Here is a 17,537-nt window from a genome sequence, read left to right as displayed (position 1 = left end):
ATAAAATTTTGATTGAATGGGGGATTTTTTGTTCTTATTTGAAACGTAAAAATGTATATAGGCCTATATTTTAGATATTTTTTTTTTACATATTATTGTTTTTTTTCTTTCACTCTTCCAATCAAGTTCAATAATTTGTTGTTTTACTTAAAATAATTTGCACTAGATATCAAATTGCATGTATTGTAGGATGCATAATGTTTGTCAATAAAGTTTAGTTTTTCTGTAGTCTAAACTCTAGGATTGATCACTGGTTTAATTATGCAGTCAACCCCAATTCAAGTCTTGTAAAGAGTGAAATTTATTGTGAAAAAATTAAACATCGGATTAAAAACTCTAATGAGCTAACAGATCCCATTCAAAAATGGGAAATTTTAAAATATAAAATATGTCAATTCACTATTACATTAAGTAAAACCATAAAAAAGGACAGAGAAAATGAGAAAAGGACATTGTTACCTTATTAAATAGTTAACCCGACCTGGAGGATGATCAGCTTGATGATATATACACCTAAAAAAGCTTATGGAAGCTTTGTAAGATCAAGAGCAAAGAAAAGAGAGAGAAATTAACTGTTCCTATTTCTGTAATTTGATAAAAAAGAAGACAGTGAAATAGTTTTAGCTCACTTGTTGTTGAAAACTTTAGAGATCACAGATGACAAAAATGGTTTCTGAAAAAATTGATCAATTCTACGGAGAACTCAACACTTCAAAAATAAACAAAGCTGTGAATGCCAAATTAGCATAAGTGATGCTGCAATCAATCGCTTAGCTCTTAAAAAAACTCTCTGGTGAGACTGTCTCGCATGAGTCTTATAAACACTTCCGGTTAATTTAATTTAACTGGATTAGTTTTCCAAGAAATGTTTGAATCATGTTTACTTCCACCAACTATGAGACATGGAGCGATTGTTTTAATTCCAAAACAAGAAAAAGATCCTCAACTTATTAAAAACTATCCACTCAAAACCCTCAGAAACTGTATATAAACTATTAACATACATATTTACAGCTTTAAAACAGGCAGGACTCTCAGATATAACATCGGAACTCAACCTGAGTTCATGAAAGGAAGATCAATCCACAGTAATATAAGATTATTGATGGATATTATTGAATACCGGCAGCAAATTAAGGCTAAAAACTAGAAAAAGTGGAAAAAAGCTGAAAGAAAATCGCCTTTTTTCCTTGTGGACAACATGGAAGCACAGGTTAGCTTTGCTAGTATTTAAACACTACACGCTGGAACATGTCTTCTGATCTGATAGAACTTTTGAGTTTATGCTTTGACATCACAGCGACCGAACCAGAAACTGTTGGGCGTAGGGGTGGATGGAAAGGGTTCAGGGTGAATTTGACACCATTGATGTCTTTTTAACTTTGAAAGCTTTTTGCCAAACTCTCCTGGATCATCAGGAACTGATGGAATAACTAATAAATAGAAATGCAACCTAAATATTTAAGGGATAATTACCTTTATTAAATTTCTTTATAGGAAATTAATAGGCTTTACAGAAGGAATCGAAGGGAAAAAAGCCCTAAAATGAAAAGTATTTTTTCAGGAATTGAAGGTCACGCTAAGGTCATGGAGGTTTCCATTGGTTTTGCAAGTTTCAATGATTTTGTTTCATAAATTGCGGTGCTGCATGTGACGTGTACTCACTTATTTGAGGTTAAATGTATCCACATTTGGCTCATTCTTCATCACAGAGCTGCTGTTCACTCCCACCAACCAGAGATAACAAGGTTTTTAGAAGCAACTGCACATGATCCAGAGATGTCTGTTTTCACCCCCGAGGGACATGAGTCCATGAGAAGAGTTTCAAAGAAGTTCCAAAAACTCCCTCTGACATCATCACTGTTCCTGGTTTATGTCACATTTTGTTCATGTTTTTTTGGAACAAAATTCATAAAGTAATGACTAAAAACAAGATCATCCATTTATACAAAAACTTTAAGACAATGACATCTTGGCAGGACTTTTGCAGTACAGTACAGTAATTGTGCAGCACTTGGGAAGTAACAACTTAGTAATATCATGTAAATACTTAAGTAATACAATGTTCATTTCATTTTATTCATTTATAAAGCACCTTTCACCACCAGCCAAGGAGGCCCAAAGTGCTGTACACAAGAAAATACAATATATAACAATCCTAAAAACAATTTAAAAATAAATAAATAAATACATACATAAAATCTTAAAAAGAAATTAAAATTTACATGATAAAAAGCAGCTAGGCAGAAGAGGCTGTTTTTCGCTTTTCATTTACGTATTTGCAAATTTTTGTGATACTTTTTTTGACAAAAATGGTTTAAACGCAATGCATTGTGGTCTATATTCACCAACGAACATTGTTTTTTGCAAAGACTTCTGGGAAATTTCTAAGACCCTCAATTTTTGAAATGTATATTCGATTAGGATTACAAAATGGCGAAAGCAGTATGATATAGTGAAGGAATTACCATTATTTAGGTTGTGTGAAATAAATAAAAGTATTAATGGGTAAATAAACATATAATACTCAATATAATTACCAAGCGATGACATTATAATGACCAAATTATCAAGTCAAACTAATTATAGCTATATAACACTTTTCATGGTTAAATGGGGGCTCGTCCGGGATCATCTATAGGGGTTTAAGGTTCAGCCGGAACACAACAGTGGAAAAAATGAAATTATTTTAATATTTAATCAGATTACCACGGGATTATGTAGTCACACAGGCTTTGTTTGAATTATAATTCTTTTTAAAACTGCAGTTTAACAAAATGTCACCCACCACTGTTAGACTGACCTCTACACACCTTTCACTCTGCCACTATTTTTCTAAATCACTTCTAACCCTTCCTTAAACGAGTCAAATCTACTGATAAATCACAGGTGAGTAACTAAAGCAAACTTTGAGAGCTTTATGTGAACAACACTTTCCTTTTTGCTTTTATTATATAAGTATTGCATAACAGGCGTTTGCCCTGGTGCTGCTCCTCCCTCTATTTCTAAAGAACATGGAAGTAACAGACCACTCTGAACCCTCCCACATGCTGAAATAAAAAGGCCCCCGCCACTTTGGTTCCAAAGGGAAAAAGCTGCTTGTTTAGCTGAACGTCTTTCAAGATGATCCCCGCCGTCACACTCAGCACCGGAGCTAAGATGCCCATTGTGGGTTTGGGAACATGGAGGGTGAGTTTGGATTTGGAGAGTCCATGTTAAGCCTTTGTGTAAGACAATCATCTGCTTTTATTTTATTACATTTTTTTATTTATATTTTATTTTTTTAGATTGATTTAAGGTTTTGAAACATTTTTTTTCAAATATACTGTAGTTTTGTTTTGTCTGCCTGCATTGAGATTGAATGGGGGTGGGGGGCGTGGATAGCAACAATTTTTGCTGAGTCATGGTATGTCAGGATATTATTTTGGCAAATGAAAAGCCTTAGGCCAGACTTTTTAACTATCAATGCAATTTTCTGACATTAAGGTTCAAAGTGGGGGATTTTTAATAAACTTTTTGCTTGTTTTTGCTGAGGTTCAGTTTCTCCGTCTCCACAGGCAGAACCAGGAAAAGTCTGCGAGGCTGTGAAAGTGGCGATAAGTAACGGCTACAGACACATAGACGGGGCCTTCATTTACGAGAATGAAGGAGAAGTCGGGGCAGGAATTCATGCCATGATCGACCAAGGAGTGGTGAAGAGGGAAGATCTGTTCGTCGTCAGCAAGGTGGGCTTGTAAAAAACGTGTACGGTGGTGCAGTGGTTAGCACTCTCGCCTCACAGCGAGAAGGCTCTTATATGAATTCCGGCTGGGTTGTTTCTGAGTAAAGTTTGTATGTTCTTCCGGGCATGGGTGTTTTTTCTCCGGCTTCCTCCCACAGGAAGGGATGATAATTATACTGACTTAAAATGTGGAGAAAGTGGATTTCTACTCTCTAAATGTCCCTATAAGTAGGAGTGGGTTATTAGAGGACTGTGCAGGAGCAACTTCCAAATGCTCTTTATGGGCAAATTCATTTATTTTTTTTACATGGAACAAGGGAAGGTCTCTTTCACGTCTCCCTGTGCCACAAACTCAAACAACTTTGCCATGTCCCACTTCTGACACCAATTTTATATATAAGTGGAAACAGAAATACGGCAAATCAAAGAAAACAAGACTACTCCCAAAAGCTGTTTTGGGGCGAATACATTTATTTTGCCACATTGAACAAAAAAAGACCTCTTGAGACAATTTTCAAACGTCCTTATATAGATGAGAACACTCCCTTCAAACTTTCCTGCAGCCAATCAGAACATTAGAAAGAGATCTTTTGGACAATATGGTGAGAAATTAAATGCTCTGAGACAAGACAGGAAAAATGTGAAAAAACACTCAAATAAGATAACAATTCCTTTCAATTTAAACATGAAACTCAAAACAGGAAGTAAGAAGAAATACAAAACACTTAGCTTCCTCTTTGCAGAGCTGGGATAAGTTCCAGCAACCACATGACCCCAAACAGGACACTGCCCGTTAAGAAAATGGATGTAGAGGATTGTTTCAATGAATTGTCAGTAGATTTTTCTATTCATTTTTTACCATTTAACATATGCAAATAATCATTAATAAATCATTATTGTTTAATAATATTTTTGTCAATCATAATTCCCAAAAAACATAATTTCTCCCCCAAAACTTTTTTGGATTCAGGAAAGTTTTTGTCTGATTGTTCAGTTTATGACTTGAACGACTTGCAACAACAACAAAAAATGTCATGAAAATAAGAAAGAACATTTAAAAAAAGGTAGCAGAGCAAAAATGGTAATTGTAAATAATAGCTGTTTATTTCTCATAGAAGTCTACGGGATTGTTTGGAACGCAAGGGGGGAGGGGTCACTGAGTCCAGGTCTCCTATAAAGTCAACGGTACACAATTGTGGCTTTATTCTTCTTTTGGCTTGATAGTAATGAAACAATAAACGTTATCTTGACTTGATTATGTGGAGAAAGTGGACTTCCACCAGGCTAGACTGTAGTTTGAGTGTTTATTAGCTTTCCTTGCTTGCCGTACCAGGCCTTCAGAGTTTCCTTATACAAATGTTACCTCTGGCTCTTTGTGTTTTCTAGCTCTGGTGCACCTTCCATGTTCCATCGCTGGTGAGAGGAGCATGTGAGAAGACTCTCGGTGACCTGAAACTTGACTACCTGGACCTGTATCTCATCCATTTCCCAGCAGGCATGAAGGTTTGTTCTTACATACCTCAACATTTGACTAACTTGTTTGTCGATTCAAGCTCAGCCACTCTTTCACTGTTACAGCCTGGAGACAACCTTTTCCCACTGGATGATGATAAGCAAATAATTACAGACGATTCCAATTTTTTGGACACTTGGGAGGTAATGGAAAAAGCTCATATGGGAGTAGATAGAAATTCAGGTATGAAGGCAAGGTGGAAATCAAGTACATGTATTTGTAAATGTCGTGTACAGGCCATGGAGAAGCTGGTGGATGACGGGCTGGTCAAAGCGATCGGTGTATCAAACTTCAACAAAGACCAGATTGAAGCCATCCTCAATAAACCCGGCCTAAAGCACAAACCAGTAACCAACCAGGTGAAAAACATCTCACCGTGACTCATGTCTTATTGGTAAACATAAAACCAATGCATATTTGTCTGTTCTCAGATTGAGTGCCATCCATATCTGAGCCAAGACAAGATGATCGACTACTGCAAGTCGAAGGGCATCTTTGTGACCGCCTATGCCCCTCTGGGCTCCCCTGAAAGACCCTGGTGGGTGGATGCATAGATTGTATCCTGTAGCTACGTTCACGCCGCGCTCAGCAACACGTGTTCAATTCATTTCAATTTTATTGAGATAGTCCAATATCACAAAAACAGTCGTCTCATTGGGCTTCATGTCGGGAGTTTTTCAAAAGCAGAAAGTGAGTCATAAAACATAAACAATAGGTGGTTGCCAAACAATATAGACTAAACTAAACTGGTTATCCCTGTCCTTCTTGGTAAGGAAAAACTCCTAAAAAAACTGATTCCAGGAAAAAAAAGAAGATACCTCAGGTATGTCCACCTGAAGGAGGGACCCTCTCCCAGGGTGGACAGGTGATGTACCAGGACTGTTAAAGAAGAATTAGCTTATCCAACTCTACAACTACATGTTTGAAATAGTGTTCATGCAGATAGAACTGGGGGACAGCTGGGGGTGAGGTTCTCAGCCAAGACGAGCCAGAGGCGTGGTCCACGACCAAGAACTGGAGGAGCACAGGTGATCCATCTGAAATCTCTCCTGCTTCGAGATATCAGACAAGCCAGAGGCGTGGTCCACGACCAAGAATAGGAGGAGCACAGGTGATCCATCTGGATCCTCTCCCACTCCGAGATACGAGATGACGAGCCAGAGGCGTGGTCCACAGCCAAGAACTGGAGGAGCATAGGTGATCCATGAGGATCCTCTCCCACTCCGAGATACGAGATGACGAGCCAGAGTCGTGGTCCACAAGAACAGGCAATCCACCCGGAATCTGAAATCTTTCCCACTCTCCCGGAGGGAAGTGGGAAGGAGGGACAATTATACTGGATCAAACCCACATTTACTTTCTTGTTCACGTGTCACTAATTAAGTTTCTACAACTCTTTGACTGTTTTTGGGCTTTACATACAAAACGCGTAGTCATTGAACAGGCATTGAAAGTGAAACCAGGTTGAACTTTGACCAATCAGGGACTCGGATTTGGTAATGGATGGCTTCCTTTTAAATTCACAGAAGTATCATCAGTTTGAACATTAACCATGCAGGAGGAATTAATAATTGCGGTTTGTACCTGGCCGTAACCCTTTGACACCAAGTCTTTCGGGTGATGGAATTGATCTGTAAAAGAAAAAGCCTGGAGCAAGATTTGAACCTTTTCTACATTTCACACCAAACCTCTTCCAACTGTAGGTGGCGGACATGCGATAGTAAACAATAGAAAAAGAGGAAGTCCTCCTTTGCTTGTCCGGTGTGAACATCATATGGTGAAAGCGCTTTCAAGAGCGTACTTTTGGTGCTTTCTTTAATATGCGCCCGGTGTGAACAGTGTTATCCATTAATCGCAACACCATGAACCTCCTGTTGATTATGTGTTTCCATTGAAGGGCTTCTCCTGATGACCCCACCTTGATGGAGGAACCTATCATCAAGGCCATAGCTGAAAAGTACAAGAAGACTGCAGCACAAGTGAGACAAGTCAACTCCTGATTATTTGCTGTTTCATAAGCCGTATTGGTGCAACAGCTTCATTGACTTTCGGTGAACAAGTAAAAACCGAAGTGTCTTAAGATTACCAAAGCTTCCGTTGAGATAGTAATGTGACGATCCAGAAACATAAATACTCTTAATTTGAGGGAAACTGTTGAGTCTTTGGCCAAATCCGAATTGCTTCCCTACCCTCACGGCTTCTCCCCATCCCAACATTTATCCATCCAAGCGGACAGTTCAAAGCAAGGGGCTTGTGTTTTTGAACAAGGTGTTGTGTCCCATGTCAGGTATTGTAGTAAAGCTCACCCAATCTCCTACTTTTATTAATTTATTTAGGCATCAGCTGGTATGATCTCTAAATCTGCCAAGAAGTTGAAGGTCATTTCCACCCTAGGCCTTTGAGTATCTCTCATTCTATCGTCTTTAGACTCTGCTTTCTTGAACAACTGCATCCATTGTTTATACCTCTGCTTGTACTGTTTTCTGGATTCTCTTAGCCTCTTCATTCTCTACTCTCCACTATCTGGATTTGGATTTTCTTATAAGATCATCCTTTCTTGAACTCTCTCCCAGTACCATAGCCCCTGTGGACTTCCTTGAGCTCTGCCAAAATCCCTCCATCTCCTCTTCTAAAACCAGCTAATCAGTTTCTCCAGTATCTCACACTGTTCTCCGACTGTGCTATAAACCCACTGTATTGAGCACTGTCTCTCAGGCGTCACGCTCAGCTCCAGCTCAGCAAATAAATTCCCTTAATTTGCTCTGTGGCGTCTAGTATCATACAATTCCTGACCACTGAATATAAACATATATATATATATATAAAGAGTACATTTAGGATTTATTTTTTAAAATAAGCAAAAAAAGTCAAATGTCATTCCTCATGGTTTTGTAGTGAGTATATTTACTTGGTAAGAGTTTTTCATGTTATAAAACGTAGTTATTCAGTATATTCCCTATTATTTAAAAGCCTTATTGCTCTGGGAAGTTAAAACTAAAAATCCCCCCATTAAGAATGTATTTATGTTGCTGTTGCAGGTTCTCATGAGGTTTCACATCCAGAGAAATGTGGTGGTCATCGCCAAGTCAGTAACACCCAGCCGTATCAAGGAAAATATCCAGGTATGAGATTCAATAGACCATAATATTCAAATTCAAATGTATTTATAAAGCATATTTCTTGTTGAGAAAATCTGTTGTTATCAAACATTATTACAATTTAAACTATATGTTTGCTGCTGATGTTCAAGATTAAAATCATACAAACTGCATGGTTTCCATTTATTGTGACACCACTAGAATATGTGGATTCTCAAAATTAGTCTGATGTTTGGATCTGGTTTAGGTTGTATTTTGTCTTTTTTTACATTTTAAAAATTAATGTAAAAATGACTACATAATATCCATGTTGCATATTTAAGTTAAACTCGTCCCTTTTTTCTCATTGCATATTTAAGGACTGAGTCATGCTTACTCCAGTAGCCCCACCCCCTTTCTCCAAACCCCTTTTTTTTACATTTTACATTTACGCTACATTCTTGTTGCATCTACATTTGACCTTTTATAGGATTTCAAAATTACTAAACTTCACATGATCCATGTGGAATTTATATATATATAATTAAATTTTACAACAATTAAATTATTAGAGTAAAATGTACTTTTTCACTTGGATTAAAAGATACTTTGATTTCTTTCAGTTGTTTGACTTTGAGTTAAGTGAGGCGGACATGAAAGAAATCCTGAGTATGAACAGAAACTGGAGAGGATTCCCAGCAGATTGGTGAGTAGAGATGCCTGCATTTAATTAGTTAAATTACTAAATAAAAAAGATGGGATTTAATTGAATAATCTAGGTAATTAATTAAGATATTAAGGTAATTAATTCATTTTATATGAATGAAAAAAGTCATGTTTCTTTGTTTTCTCTCTACAGGGCCACAAAGCATAAAGACTATCCTTATCATACAGAATATTAACTCTACATTGTGATGTTTTGGGATGCAGAAAGTCACACACACACTTTGCTTTTCTAATGATTTCTATGTTTTTTTGTAATAAAATGTAAGATTTTAATAAATGAAACACAAATATAAAGTTTTTTGTCTTTATTTTGTTTGGAACTGACTGTGTTGTGTTGCATGAATGTGGAATGAAGGTAAAGTCAACAAAAGCAGAAGTTATTGTGTTCAAATGCTTGAAAGTTATAGAAAAAATAGATTTGAGTGATCTAAAATTGTAAATTTGTTTATGAAGCTCATAGAAAGTCATGTAACAAAAACTCCTGGCTGTCAAATAGGTTTCCCTTTCAAAATAAAGATACATAACTGTGTGACCAAATTGACTTCAGACAACATTGTAAAAACTGGTCATCTTTGATAAATAAATAACCTTATATTTAAGGAATAGATTACATTTGAATAAGCAACAATAAAAAGTAAAAAAAAAAATCAAGGTCTCCACTTCTAATACCTGCTATTAACTGTGGCTCCACAACTTTTCACTGACTAAAAAACTTTGAAGGCAGTTTATAGAATTTTTTTTGTAGGGGTGTACGTAATATAAGTTATAGTAAATTAAGTCAGGATATAAAAAGGTTTTGTTTAAAAAAAAAAAAAAAAAGAATAGTAGATGGCCAAGCACAAAGCCATGTGGTACACCAGAACTAACTGATGTAAAAGAAAAAAACTCAAGTTTTTGACAAAAGACAGGAATTTATCAGGAAACCTTAATATAGTTTCTAAAATATCAAATCTTTTAAAGGTTTTTAAATAAATACACTCGAACTTAAAATATCATGTCACTGAGAAAGTTAGATATTTGTTTACTTTGTGGAAAACTGTTCAAATGTATCTGACAGTTTTTGAATTTGAGCTAATTTGTTAGTCGTCTTGTAATGATCCAGTAAAAACATTTGTTTCTAGAAGTTAAACTGAACTTTCTGAAACAAAGTTTGCCGACGTGGTTCAAAAAACATTTTGATAAAATACTATTGGAGTCATAAATTATGACTAAAATCCCCAAATTAGGTCATAATTGTGTCAGGAACTGGTGGTGCATGACCCAAAATCCAGGAGGCCGGGCTTGGTAGTGGAAACTTAAAGACCCACTCCAATGAAAATAGAGTTTTTAACGTGTTATTGTTGCATTTTTCTGATGATGGGGGACATATACTGAAAAAAATAATCTTAAAGTTGCATTTCTTAATCTTCATTCAAATCATTGTGAATCAGGAAGAGATGAAAAAATGCCTTTTAGAAATGATTGTATTCGTTACGTCGTTAAATACGCTAAATAAGCTCCATGCTGTGCTCCGTTCTACAAAGGTAGAGAAACATTTAAGAAATGTTTAATAAACTTATGTAAAAATGTAAAAAAAAATACGTAAACTAAAGGAGCAACAAGAGGGTGACAACATAGGAAGAACTGAACTACACTGAGGGCAATTAATCGTAATGAAGACAGATTTTGATAAGGTACAATTCTCACAAAATGATCTCTTTCTCAATACTTTAGACTCACCCATCGATCTGTTTTTAAACTTTAACAGCTTAATTTATTAGCTAGTATTACTATGATCAAGTCTATAATTTCTGACTATCTGCTGAGTCATCATTCTACTGCAAAAAGCCAGCTATCTTCTTCTTATCAGTTATATTTTCTGATATGTTGCGTCTACAAATCTAAACTATGGCTTCTCTAGCTTGTTTATTAACCAATTTAGAGCTTTATTGATAAAAATTTCTAGGAATTGAAATTTTTCAAAAGAAAAGTTGTGCAATAGAAGCCCTTTGCACATACAGAGAAATCAGTATCAGTATGGGATACATTAAAGGAGCTTGAGGTGTATTTTCTATTACATTTTATGTAGGTAACTGTTAAGTTTGAAGCTTTCATGTCTAAATGAAGGCTTTTATTTTAGAAACTTAAATTTTCTGTGTGTCAAAGTTGACTAAAACAAGTAAAAGTGTTTTATTTTATATACTAAGTGGATTTTGAAAGTAAAGCTAAAGATGAATAAATCTAATACCCCCCGATCTCTTAGAACAAGCATGAGGTCAAAGCATTTAGACACTTTCCCTTTGGTTAATAAATAATGAGGACGTAAACGCCAATAATCGCAGAACCGTTTGACCCCTCCTACTTTGAGAGATATAAAAGGGGCGCCGTCCCCTTCGCCTTCCTTCTTGATGAGCCGCTTGTTGAGTCGTGGTGCAGAATGTCAAATATCCTCAAGATGATTCCATCGGTTATTCTCAGCACTGGTGCGAAGATGCCAATCGTGGGGCTTGGAACGTGGGTGCAGAAGGTAAGGCTTCGGTTTGATGCAGATATTAGGAGGATTTTGAAAATCAGAAGGGTACGTTTGAGTTAACCTAAGGATGATGGAGAATTGTGACTTTGGAATGCATGTTTACACCATAAAAGGTCATGAATTTTCTTTAAGTGTGTTTAGTGATAATGTAAGCAGAGTGGTGGTTATGTAACGTTCTTACATAAGTCAGGTTCAGTGTGAACAAAGATTCCCAACACTTCTCCCTAACCCTAAAATACCACCTAGAGTCATGAATTTTAATACAATCCTGACAAATCAGTACTTTTTGTTTTGCTTTTTTTACTTTTACCAAAGTAAAACCTTAATAAATAAAAAATTTTATGAAAACTATTAACGAATCCACTGAAAATTTGTTAAAAAAATATTGCATTTGAATGATAAATCCTTCAAATACAATGCATTGTGGTCTATATTCACCTAACTAGTGAATATCGAAGATTGCTAGTTTTTTGCAGAGACTTCTGGGAGATTTCCAAGCTGCTTGATTTTGAATTTGCAGATTTGGACACATTGAAAAAATGTCTTGTATAGTAGTGAGGGAATTTGGTTTCAATTCAAGGTCAAAAGAGCAAATAGAATTTATGATTTCTCTATTTTATAGTGCAATATAGTCATTTGTGACTATTTTACACCACATTTTTGTAATCTGTCCATAGAGTACGAGGTTTATACCCAAGAACCTGAATCATATTAATGTGTCAATGTGTTTTTAAGTATGCAATTAAAAGTTCAATCAAATAGATGTTGAAAATATACTTTTTTGTGGTACTTTTTTTTTTTCACCCTGCAGTCAGAACCAGGGCAGGTCCGTGAGGCGGTGAAGGTGGCTATAGGCAACGGCTACAGGCACATCGACGGCGCTTACGCATACGAGAACGAACAGGAAGTCGGGGAGGGGATCCACGCCATGATTGATCAGGGAGTGGTGAAGAGAGAGGATCTGTTCATCGTCAGTAAGGTGAGCCAATTTCCTAAAGAAGATATGTGGAATAGTTGCGGATGAAAGTAAATGATAGTATTGGTTTTTGGTGGTCTAGCTGTGGTGCACCTGCCATATCCCGTCCATGGTGAGGGCGGCATGTGAGAAGACTCTCAGTGACCTGAAGCTGAAATACCTGGACCTGTATCTCATGCATTTTCCAACAGGGATGAAGGTTGGTTCGTGCAAAGACAGCTGGCTGGCTTTTTCTGAGAAGTTGCATAATTTGGATCATCCATCTTGTTTACTTAACACATGCTTGGAGCCTGGAAGCAGCTTTTTTCCTGTTTATCTCCACTTCATATTTTAGTTTCGCAATCCTAACATATGTGTTTTCTCCTGACAGCCTGGGAAGGAGATTTTCCCATTAGACGAGGAGAAGCAAGTCATTCCCTCCGGCTCGAATTTCTTGGACACTTGGGAGGTAATGAAAGAAGTTGACCCACTCCAAATACCTTTTGATGTATTGTAAAAACGTTCCCAGTGGTCTTTTAATTGTGATCATGTCATTTTTTAGACAAAACTTGTGCAATTTTCTGGGACATAGTTGTGGTCAGAGCTATCCCAACCCCTGTTCTCCTCCCCGTCGCTGAGAGCTCTCTGTTTACACGCTGCCCCGCTAGCTTACAGCCCCTCACATCCCATACCTAACATTACCGGTGAAGAAGAAAAAAAAAAAGTGGCAAGCCTTATTAGAGATATCCAGCCGTACAGTTTTGATCCAGATACCGGCTCGGATGAAAGTCATCTTTGGGGGATACGTCGGAATGGGGCGGACCAGGAAGCTTCCAGCCTGACTAGCATATTTTCTGCATCACAAATACTATCTTCTTCAAACTGCATTTTTTGTCTGCTCCTAATAAATGATTTATAATACTAAGCAATACTATATTGTACTGTGAAGTACTGTACTATACAGTATTATAATATACTGTAGTGTTCTATACTATACAGTTCTATATTTTACTGTACTGTTCTATACTATACTGTACTATATTTTACTGTACTGTTCTATACTATACTGTTCTATATTTTGCTGTACTATTCTATACTATACTCTACTCTAGCATACTGTTTTACACTATACTGTTCTATATTATACAGTACTGTTCTATACTGTACTGTACTATGCTCTACTATATCGTACTGTTCTACACTAGACTGTATTGTTCTAAACTATACTGCTCTATATTTTGCTGTACTGTTCTATACCATACTGTACTATACTCTACTCTAGCGTACTGTTCTATATTATGCTGTACTGTTCTATACTGTACTGTATTATGCTCCACTATAGCGTACTGTTCTATACTATACTGTACTGTTCTATACTATACTGCACTACACTATACTGCTCTATACTGTACTGTTCTATACCGTACTGTACTATGCTCCACTATATCGTACTGTTCTACACTATACTGTACTGTTCTATACTATACTGTACTATACTATACTGCTCTATACTGTATTGTTCTATACCATACTGTACTATGCTCCACTATATCGTACTGTTCTACACTATACTGTACTGTTCTATACTATACTTTACTATGCTATACTGCACTACACTATACTGCTCTATACTATACTACTTAGAAATGCCATTCCAAGCCTAATTTTCTTCATATATGCCCTCCATCATTCAAATTAATCCCACAAAACATGCTAAAACACTATTTTCACTTTAAACAGGTTAAAAGTTTTTTTTTTTTTGTGGGTTTGTACACTTGGTTGATTTAGTTTTTAGACAACAAACTTGAGAATGCTTGGAAATTGTCTGCAGTTACAGCTGCTGCTCAGTTGGGGGCGCTATTGTCCTAAAACAAGAACAGGAAAAAGTCCAGCGAGTTCTCCAGTCACTGTAAGACTTTAGTGTTGCTCTTTGGAATCACATTATGTGCTGTTCAGGTTTTTTGTCCTTCTTTAGACAGACATTTATTTTGTCATGTGCTCCCCTTTGGTTTACTTCCTCTTTTGGTTGGCTGGTCAGCTCGTCTGCGGCAACACAACGGAACAGAGGTCATCATTTTGCAGAAGAACAAAGATCCTCATTTTCAGTTTAGAAGAGCTTTCCCCTCCAAACAGCACTAGAGTGAACGTGCCCACTGGATTTCAACTGGTTTTAATGTTGTGTCATTCGTCTGAAGGAAATGGAGAAGCTGGTGGACGCTGGCTTGGTCAAAGCCATCGGCATCTCCAACTTCAACAAGGACCAGATTGAATCCATGCTAAACAAACCAGGTCTCAAGCACAAGCCAGTAACCAATCAGGTGAAATAAAATCCCAGTACAGTCAGCATGTGTTGCCCAAAAATGTCTAAAAGTTAACAAACTGTGTGAATCCTCAGATTGAGTGCCACCCGTACTTGACCCAGGATAAGCTGATCAACTACTGCCACTCCAAGGGGATCTCAGTGACAGCTTATGCCCCTCTGGGCTCTCCTGAGAGGCCCTGGTGAGCAGATGAACAACAATTACCTCACAAGTTCTCGTAAGCACACAATTTATAATTTAATTGTCTATGAAGGGCCACCTCCGACGATCCCTCACTGCTGGAGAACGCCACGATCAAGGCTATTGCTGCAAAGTACAAGAAAACAGCAGCACAGGTGAGAAGTCAAACTCATGATTCCAATTCATGTCTTTAACCCTCATGGTCGAAGGGGTCGAAAGTGGGGTCCAGGTGACCCCACCTTTGATGTAAACGTGTCTAGGATAGCACAAGGGTTACAGTGTATGCTAGACTTTATCGATCAGAAAACTTGAAAGCACATAAACGTCTAAAACTACATACACACCGGGGGTTTTATGTACATTCAAGCATGCGCTATTTGCGGGTTATTCAACATACATTTAGTCCATTGTGTTCACATTGGACAAGCAGGGAGGGGCTTCTTCTTCTTTTTCCACCGTTTGCTAGTGCAAGTCCGCCACCTACAGCTGGAAGAGACTTGGTACGAAATGTCGAAGCGGTGCAAATCTTACAACAGTAGCCTTGGTTTATCTATAATTGAAAAACAAACGTAGACATCGTCTGGAGTGTCGCCACGTCTGGGTTCATCAGACAGACCAGTTCACCCTGAGATTGATGAGTTTCACCACGTTACTACCAAATCTGAGTCCCTGATTGGTCAAAGTTTGACCAGGTTTAACCAGCAATGCGCGTTTAATGGTCACAAGATTTGTACAGAGAGCCCAAAAAGAGCAATAAAGACTTGCGTAGAGGCAAATGAACTGCGTTTTTAAGCCCAAAACGCACATTTACACAAGTTCAAGTGCATTTCCGTGAGCTTAGGTAAAGTTTTCATTGGAAGCGTCCGCTTGAACGCCTGTTTCCAAGGGCGATGTGCATGTAGCTTAAGAAAAATCCTAAGGAAGGTGTCAAGAGTGTCAAAAGTCACTACTTTAGAGTTCACGATATTTCAATTGTAGAGATCTTAGGTATGCAAGTAAAGATTTAGTGTGTTACAAGAGATAAAATAAGTCAATAATCTTTGGTGGTTATGGTTTGGGCTGATGACATCTTGTCATAGACATCATCAAACCATAGATGTATAGACCCCAGAACCTGTAGACGCTAATGGTGATTAAGGGCCAAACTATGCCAAAGTATTGCTCCAGGTTGAGAGCAGGATGGAGGAAAGATATAGAATGCAAATAGGGACAGACATTCATGAAATAAAAGGCCAAAATATGATTGTGATTGGCTGAGAAGTAGGGGTGCTATTTTGTCATAGGTTCAAAGTGAAGGTCTAGTTGATATTGGTGTGTAGAGTGGCGTAACAACCCAACGTATCGGTAAGTAATGTAGATCTTCCTTATTGATATTGTCCTGAAGCTTCACCAAGCTAATTCAAAATCTGAGAATCAAATCATATATTGCTTAAAACCACCACAGAATAACCATCATTGGTATATCGTATCAAAGAAATAGAAGATCCTTCCCTGTTCTTGTGCAGGTTCTCATGAGGTTCCACACCCAGAGAAATGTGATCGTCCTCGCCAAGTCCATCACACCCAGCCGTATCATTGAAAACATCCAGGTATAAAGACCTCTGTTGAGTTTTTTTGCCTATAATATTTTATATTATTAAACATCAAGATGTTTTTGGGACAGTCACATATTGAAGTTGGGCTTATATGGAGTTTTGAATTATAAGAAGCTGGAAGAAAAACACTTTTGTTCTGTTTTTCTAAGCTCAAATATGTTCTGGTGTTTAAAATCATTAGTGAAATGATACACAAAAGATATAAAAATCCATTTCTGATGGAAAATCCCTGCAGTTTCCCTTAAAATATTCAAATTTCTTTTCAGTTGTTTGACTTTGAGTTGAGTGAAGACGACATGAAGAAGATCCTGGGCCTGAACAAAAACTGGAGAGGATTTCCAGCAGAGTGGTGAGTGGAAGTAGAGTGTAAACCAATCAAGCTTTCTTATCGTAACTTCAACTGTGTTTCCTGTCTTCTCTCCACAGGGCTACAAAACACAAAGATTACCCCTTTGGCACTGAATTTTAGCTCTTCTTCAATCACAAGCTCTCCTGTGGACTTCTTTAACTGCTTAAGTCTACATTGTTATCAAACAGTTATCAAAATGGCACACTTTTGTAAACAGAGCTCCAGTAACTCTTGCACTTATTCACTGATATTTTTATATTTTCTGCATTTAAACATTCAATAAACAAGTAAACATGTTTTTTAGGAAGCAGTTGATGTTAAATGAATGTCACTTTGATGCAAAATTAATAAAAACAATATGGCTGCATAAGCAAATATTTGTTGATTTAAGGTTATTTTTTCTATAGAACAAACTAAAGCTTCCAGTGTGTGTTTTTTGAGTGTGTGTGCGTGGGTGTGTGTGCATTCTTGATTTTCTAATCTGTTTTTGATGACAGGTTTTATATGTATTTTGGTGATTTAAGGTTACACTTCCTTGTTAGCCTCTTTTCATCAAATTGTTTCTCTGTTTTATTGTTACCAATATTT

The 17,537-nt window shown here is 37.1% G+C and overlaps 2 protein-coding genes across 3 annotated transcripts; both read left to right on the top strand.

The window, feature by feature from the left end:
• The first annotated feature begins 2,659 nt into the window (after nucleotides 1-2,659).
• LOC112153963 (aldo-keto reductase family 1 member B1) lies at nucleotides 2,660-9,331 on the top strand. Of its 2 annotated transcripts, XM_024284470.2 has the most exons (10): nucleotides 2,848-3,189; nucleotides 3,558-3,725; nucleotides 5,108-5,224; nucleotides 5,300-5,377; nucleotides 5,471-5,593; nucleotides 5,666-5,772; nucleotides 7,132-7,213; nucleotides 8,273-8,356; nucleotides 8,935-9,017; nucleotides 9,171-9,331. In XM_024284470.2, the coding sequence occupies exons 1-10, from the start codon at nucleotides 3,124-3,126 to the stop codon at nucleotides 9,211-9,213; spliced, it is 951 nt and encodes a 316-aa protein (XP_024140238.1). In that variant the 5' UTR covers nucleotides 2,848-3,123; the 3' UTR covers nucleotides 9,214-9,331. The 2 variants fall into 2 exon arrangements, with proteins under 2 accessions (XP_024140230.1, XP_024140238.1); XM_024284462.2 differs by having other exon boundaries at nucleotides 2,660-3,189; nucleotides 5,108-5,377.
• Nucleotides 9,332-11,385: 2,054 nt separating this feature from the next.
• On the top strand, nucleotides 11,386-17,326 carry LOC112153974 (aldo-keto reductase family 1 member B1). Its single transcript, XM_024284483.2, has 10 exons — nucleotides 11,386-11,543; nucleotides 12,361-12,528; nucleotides 12,608-12,724; nucleotides 12,896-12,973; nucleotides 14,700-14,822; nucleotides 14,900-15,006; nucleotides 15,079-15,160; nucleotides 16,511-16,594; nucleotides 16,867-16,949; nucleotides 17,027-17,326. The coding sequence occupies exons 1-10, from the start codon at nucleotides 11,454-11,456 to the stop codon at nucleotides 17,067-17,069; spliced, it is 975 nt and encodes a 324-aa protein (XP_024140251.1). The 5' UTR covers nucleotides 11,386-11,453; the 3' UTR covers nucleotides 17,070-17,326.
• Nucleotides 17,327-17,537: the final 211 nt, after the last annotated feature.

Source organism: Oryzias melastigma, linkage group LG23 (assembly GCF_002922805.2).
Source record: "Oryzias melastigma strain HK-1 linkage group LG23, ASM292280v2, whole genome shotgun sequence".
Classification (NCBI taxonomy): Eukaryota; Metazoa; Chordata; class Actinopteri; order Beloniformes; family Adrianichthyidae; genus Oryzias; species Oryzias melastigma.
The sequence above is the reverse complement of the archived record's forward strand: the minus strand, read 5'-3'. Positions and strand labels throughout refer to the sequence as shown.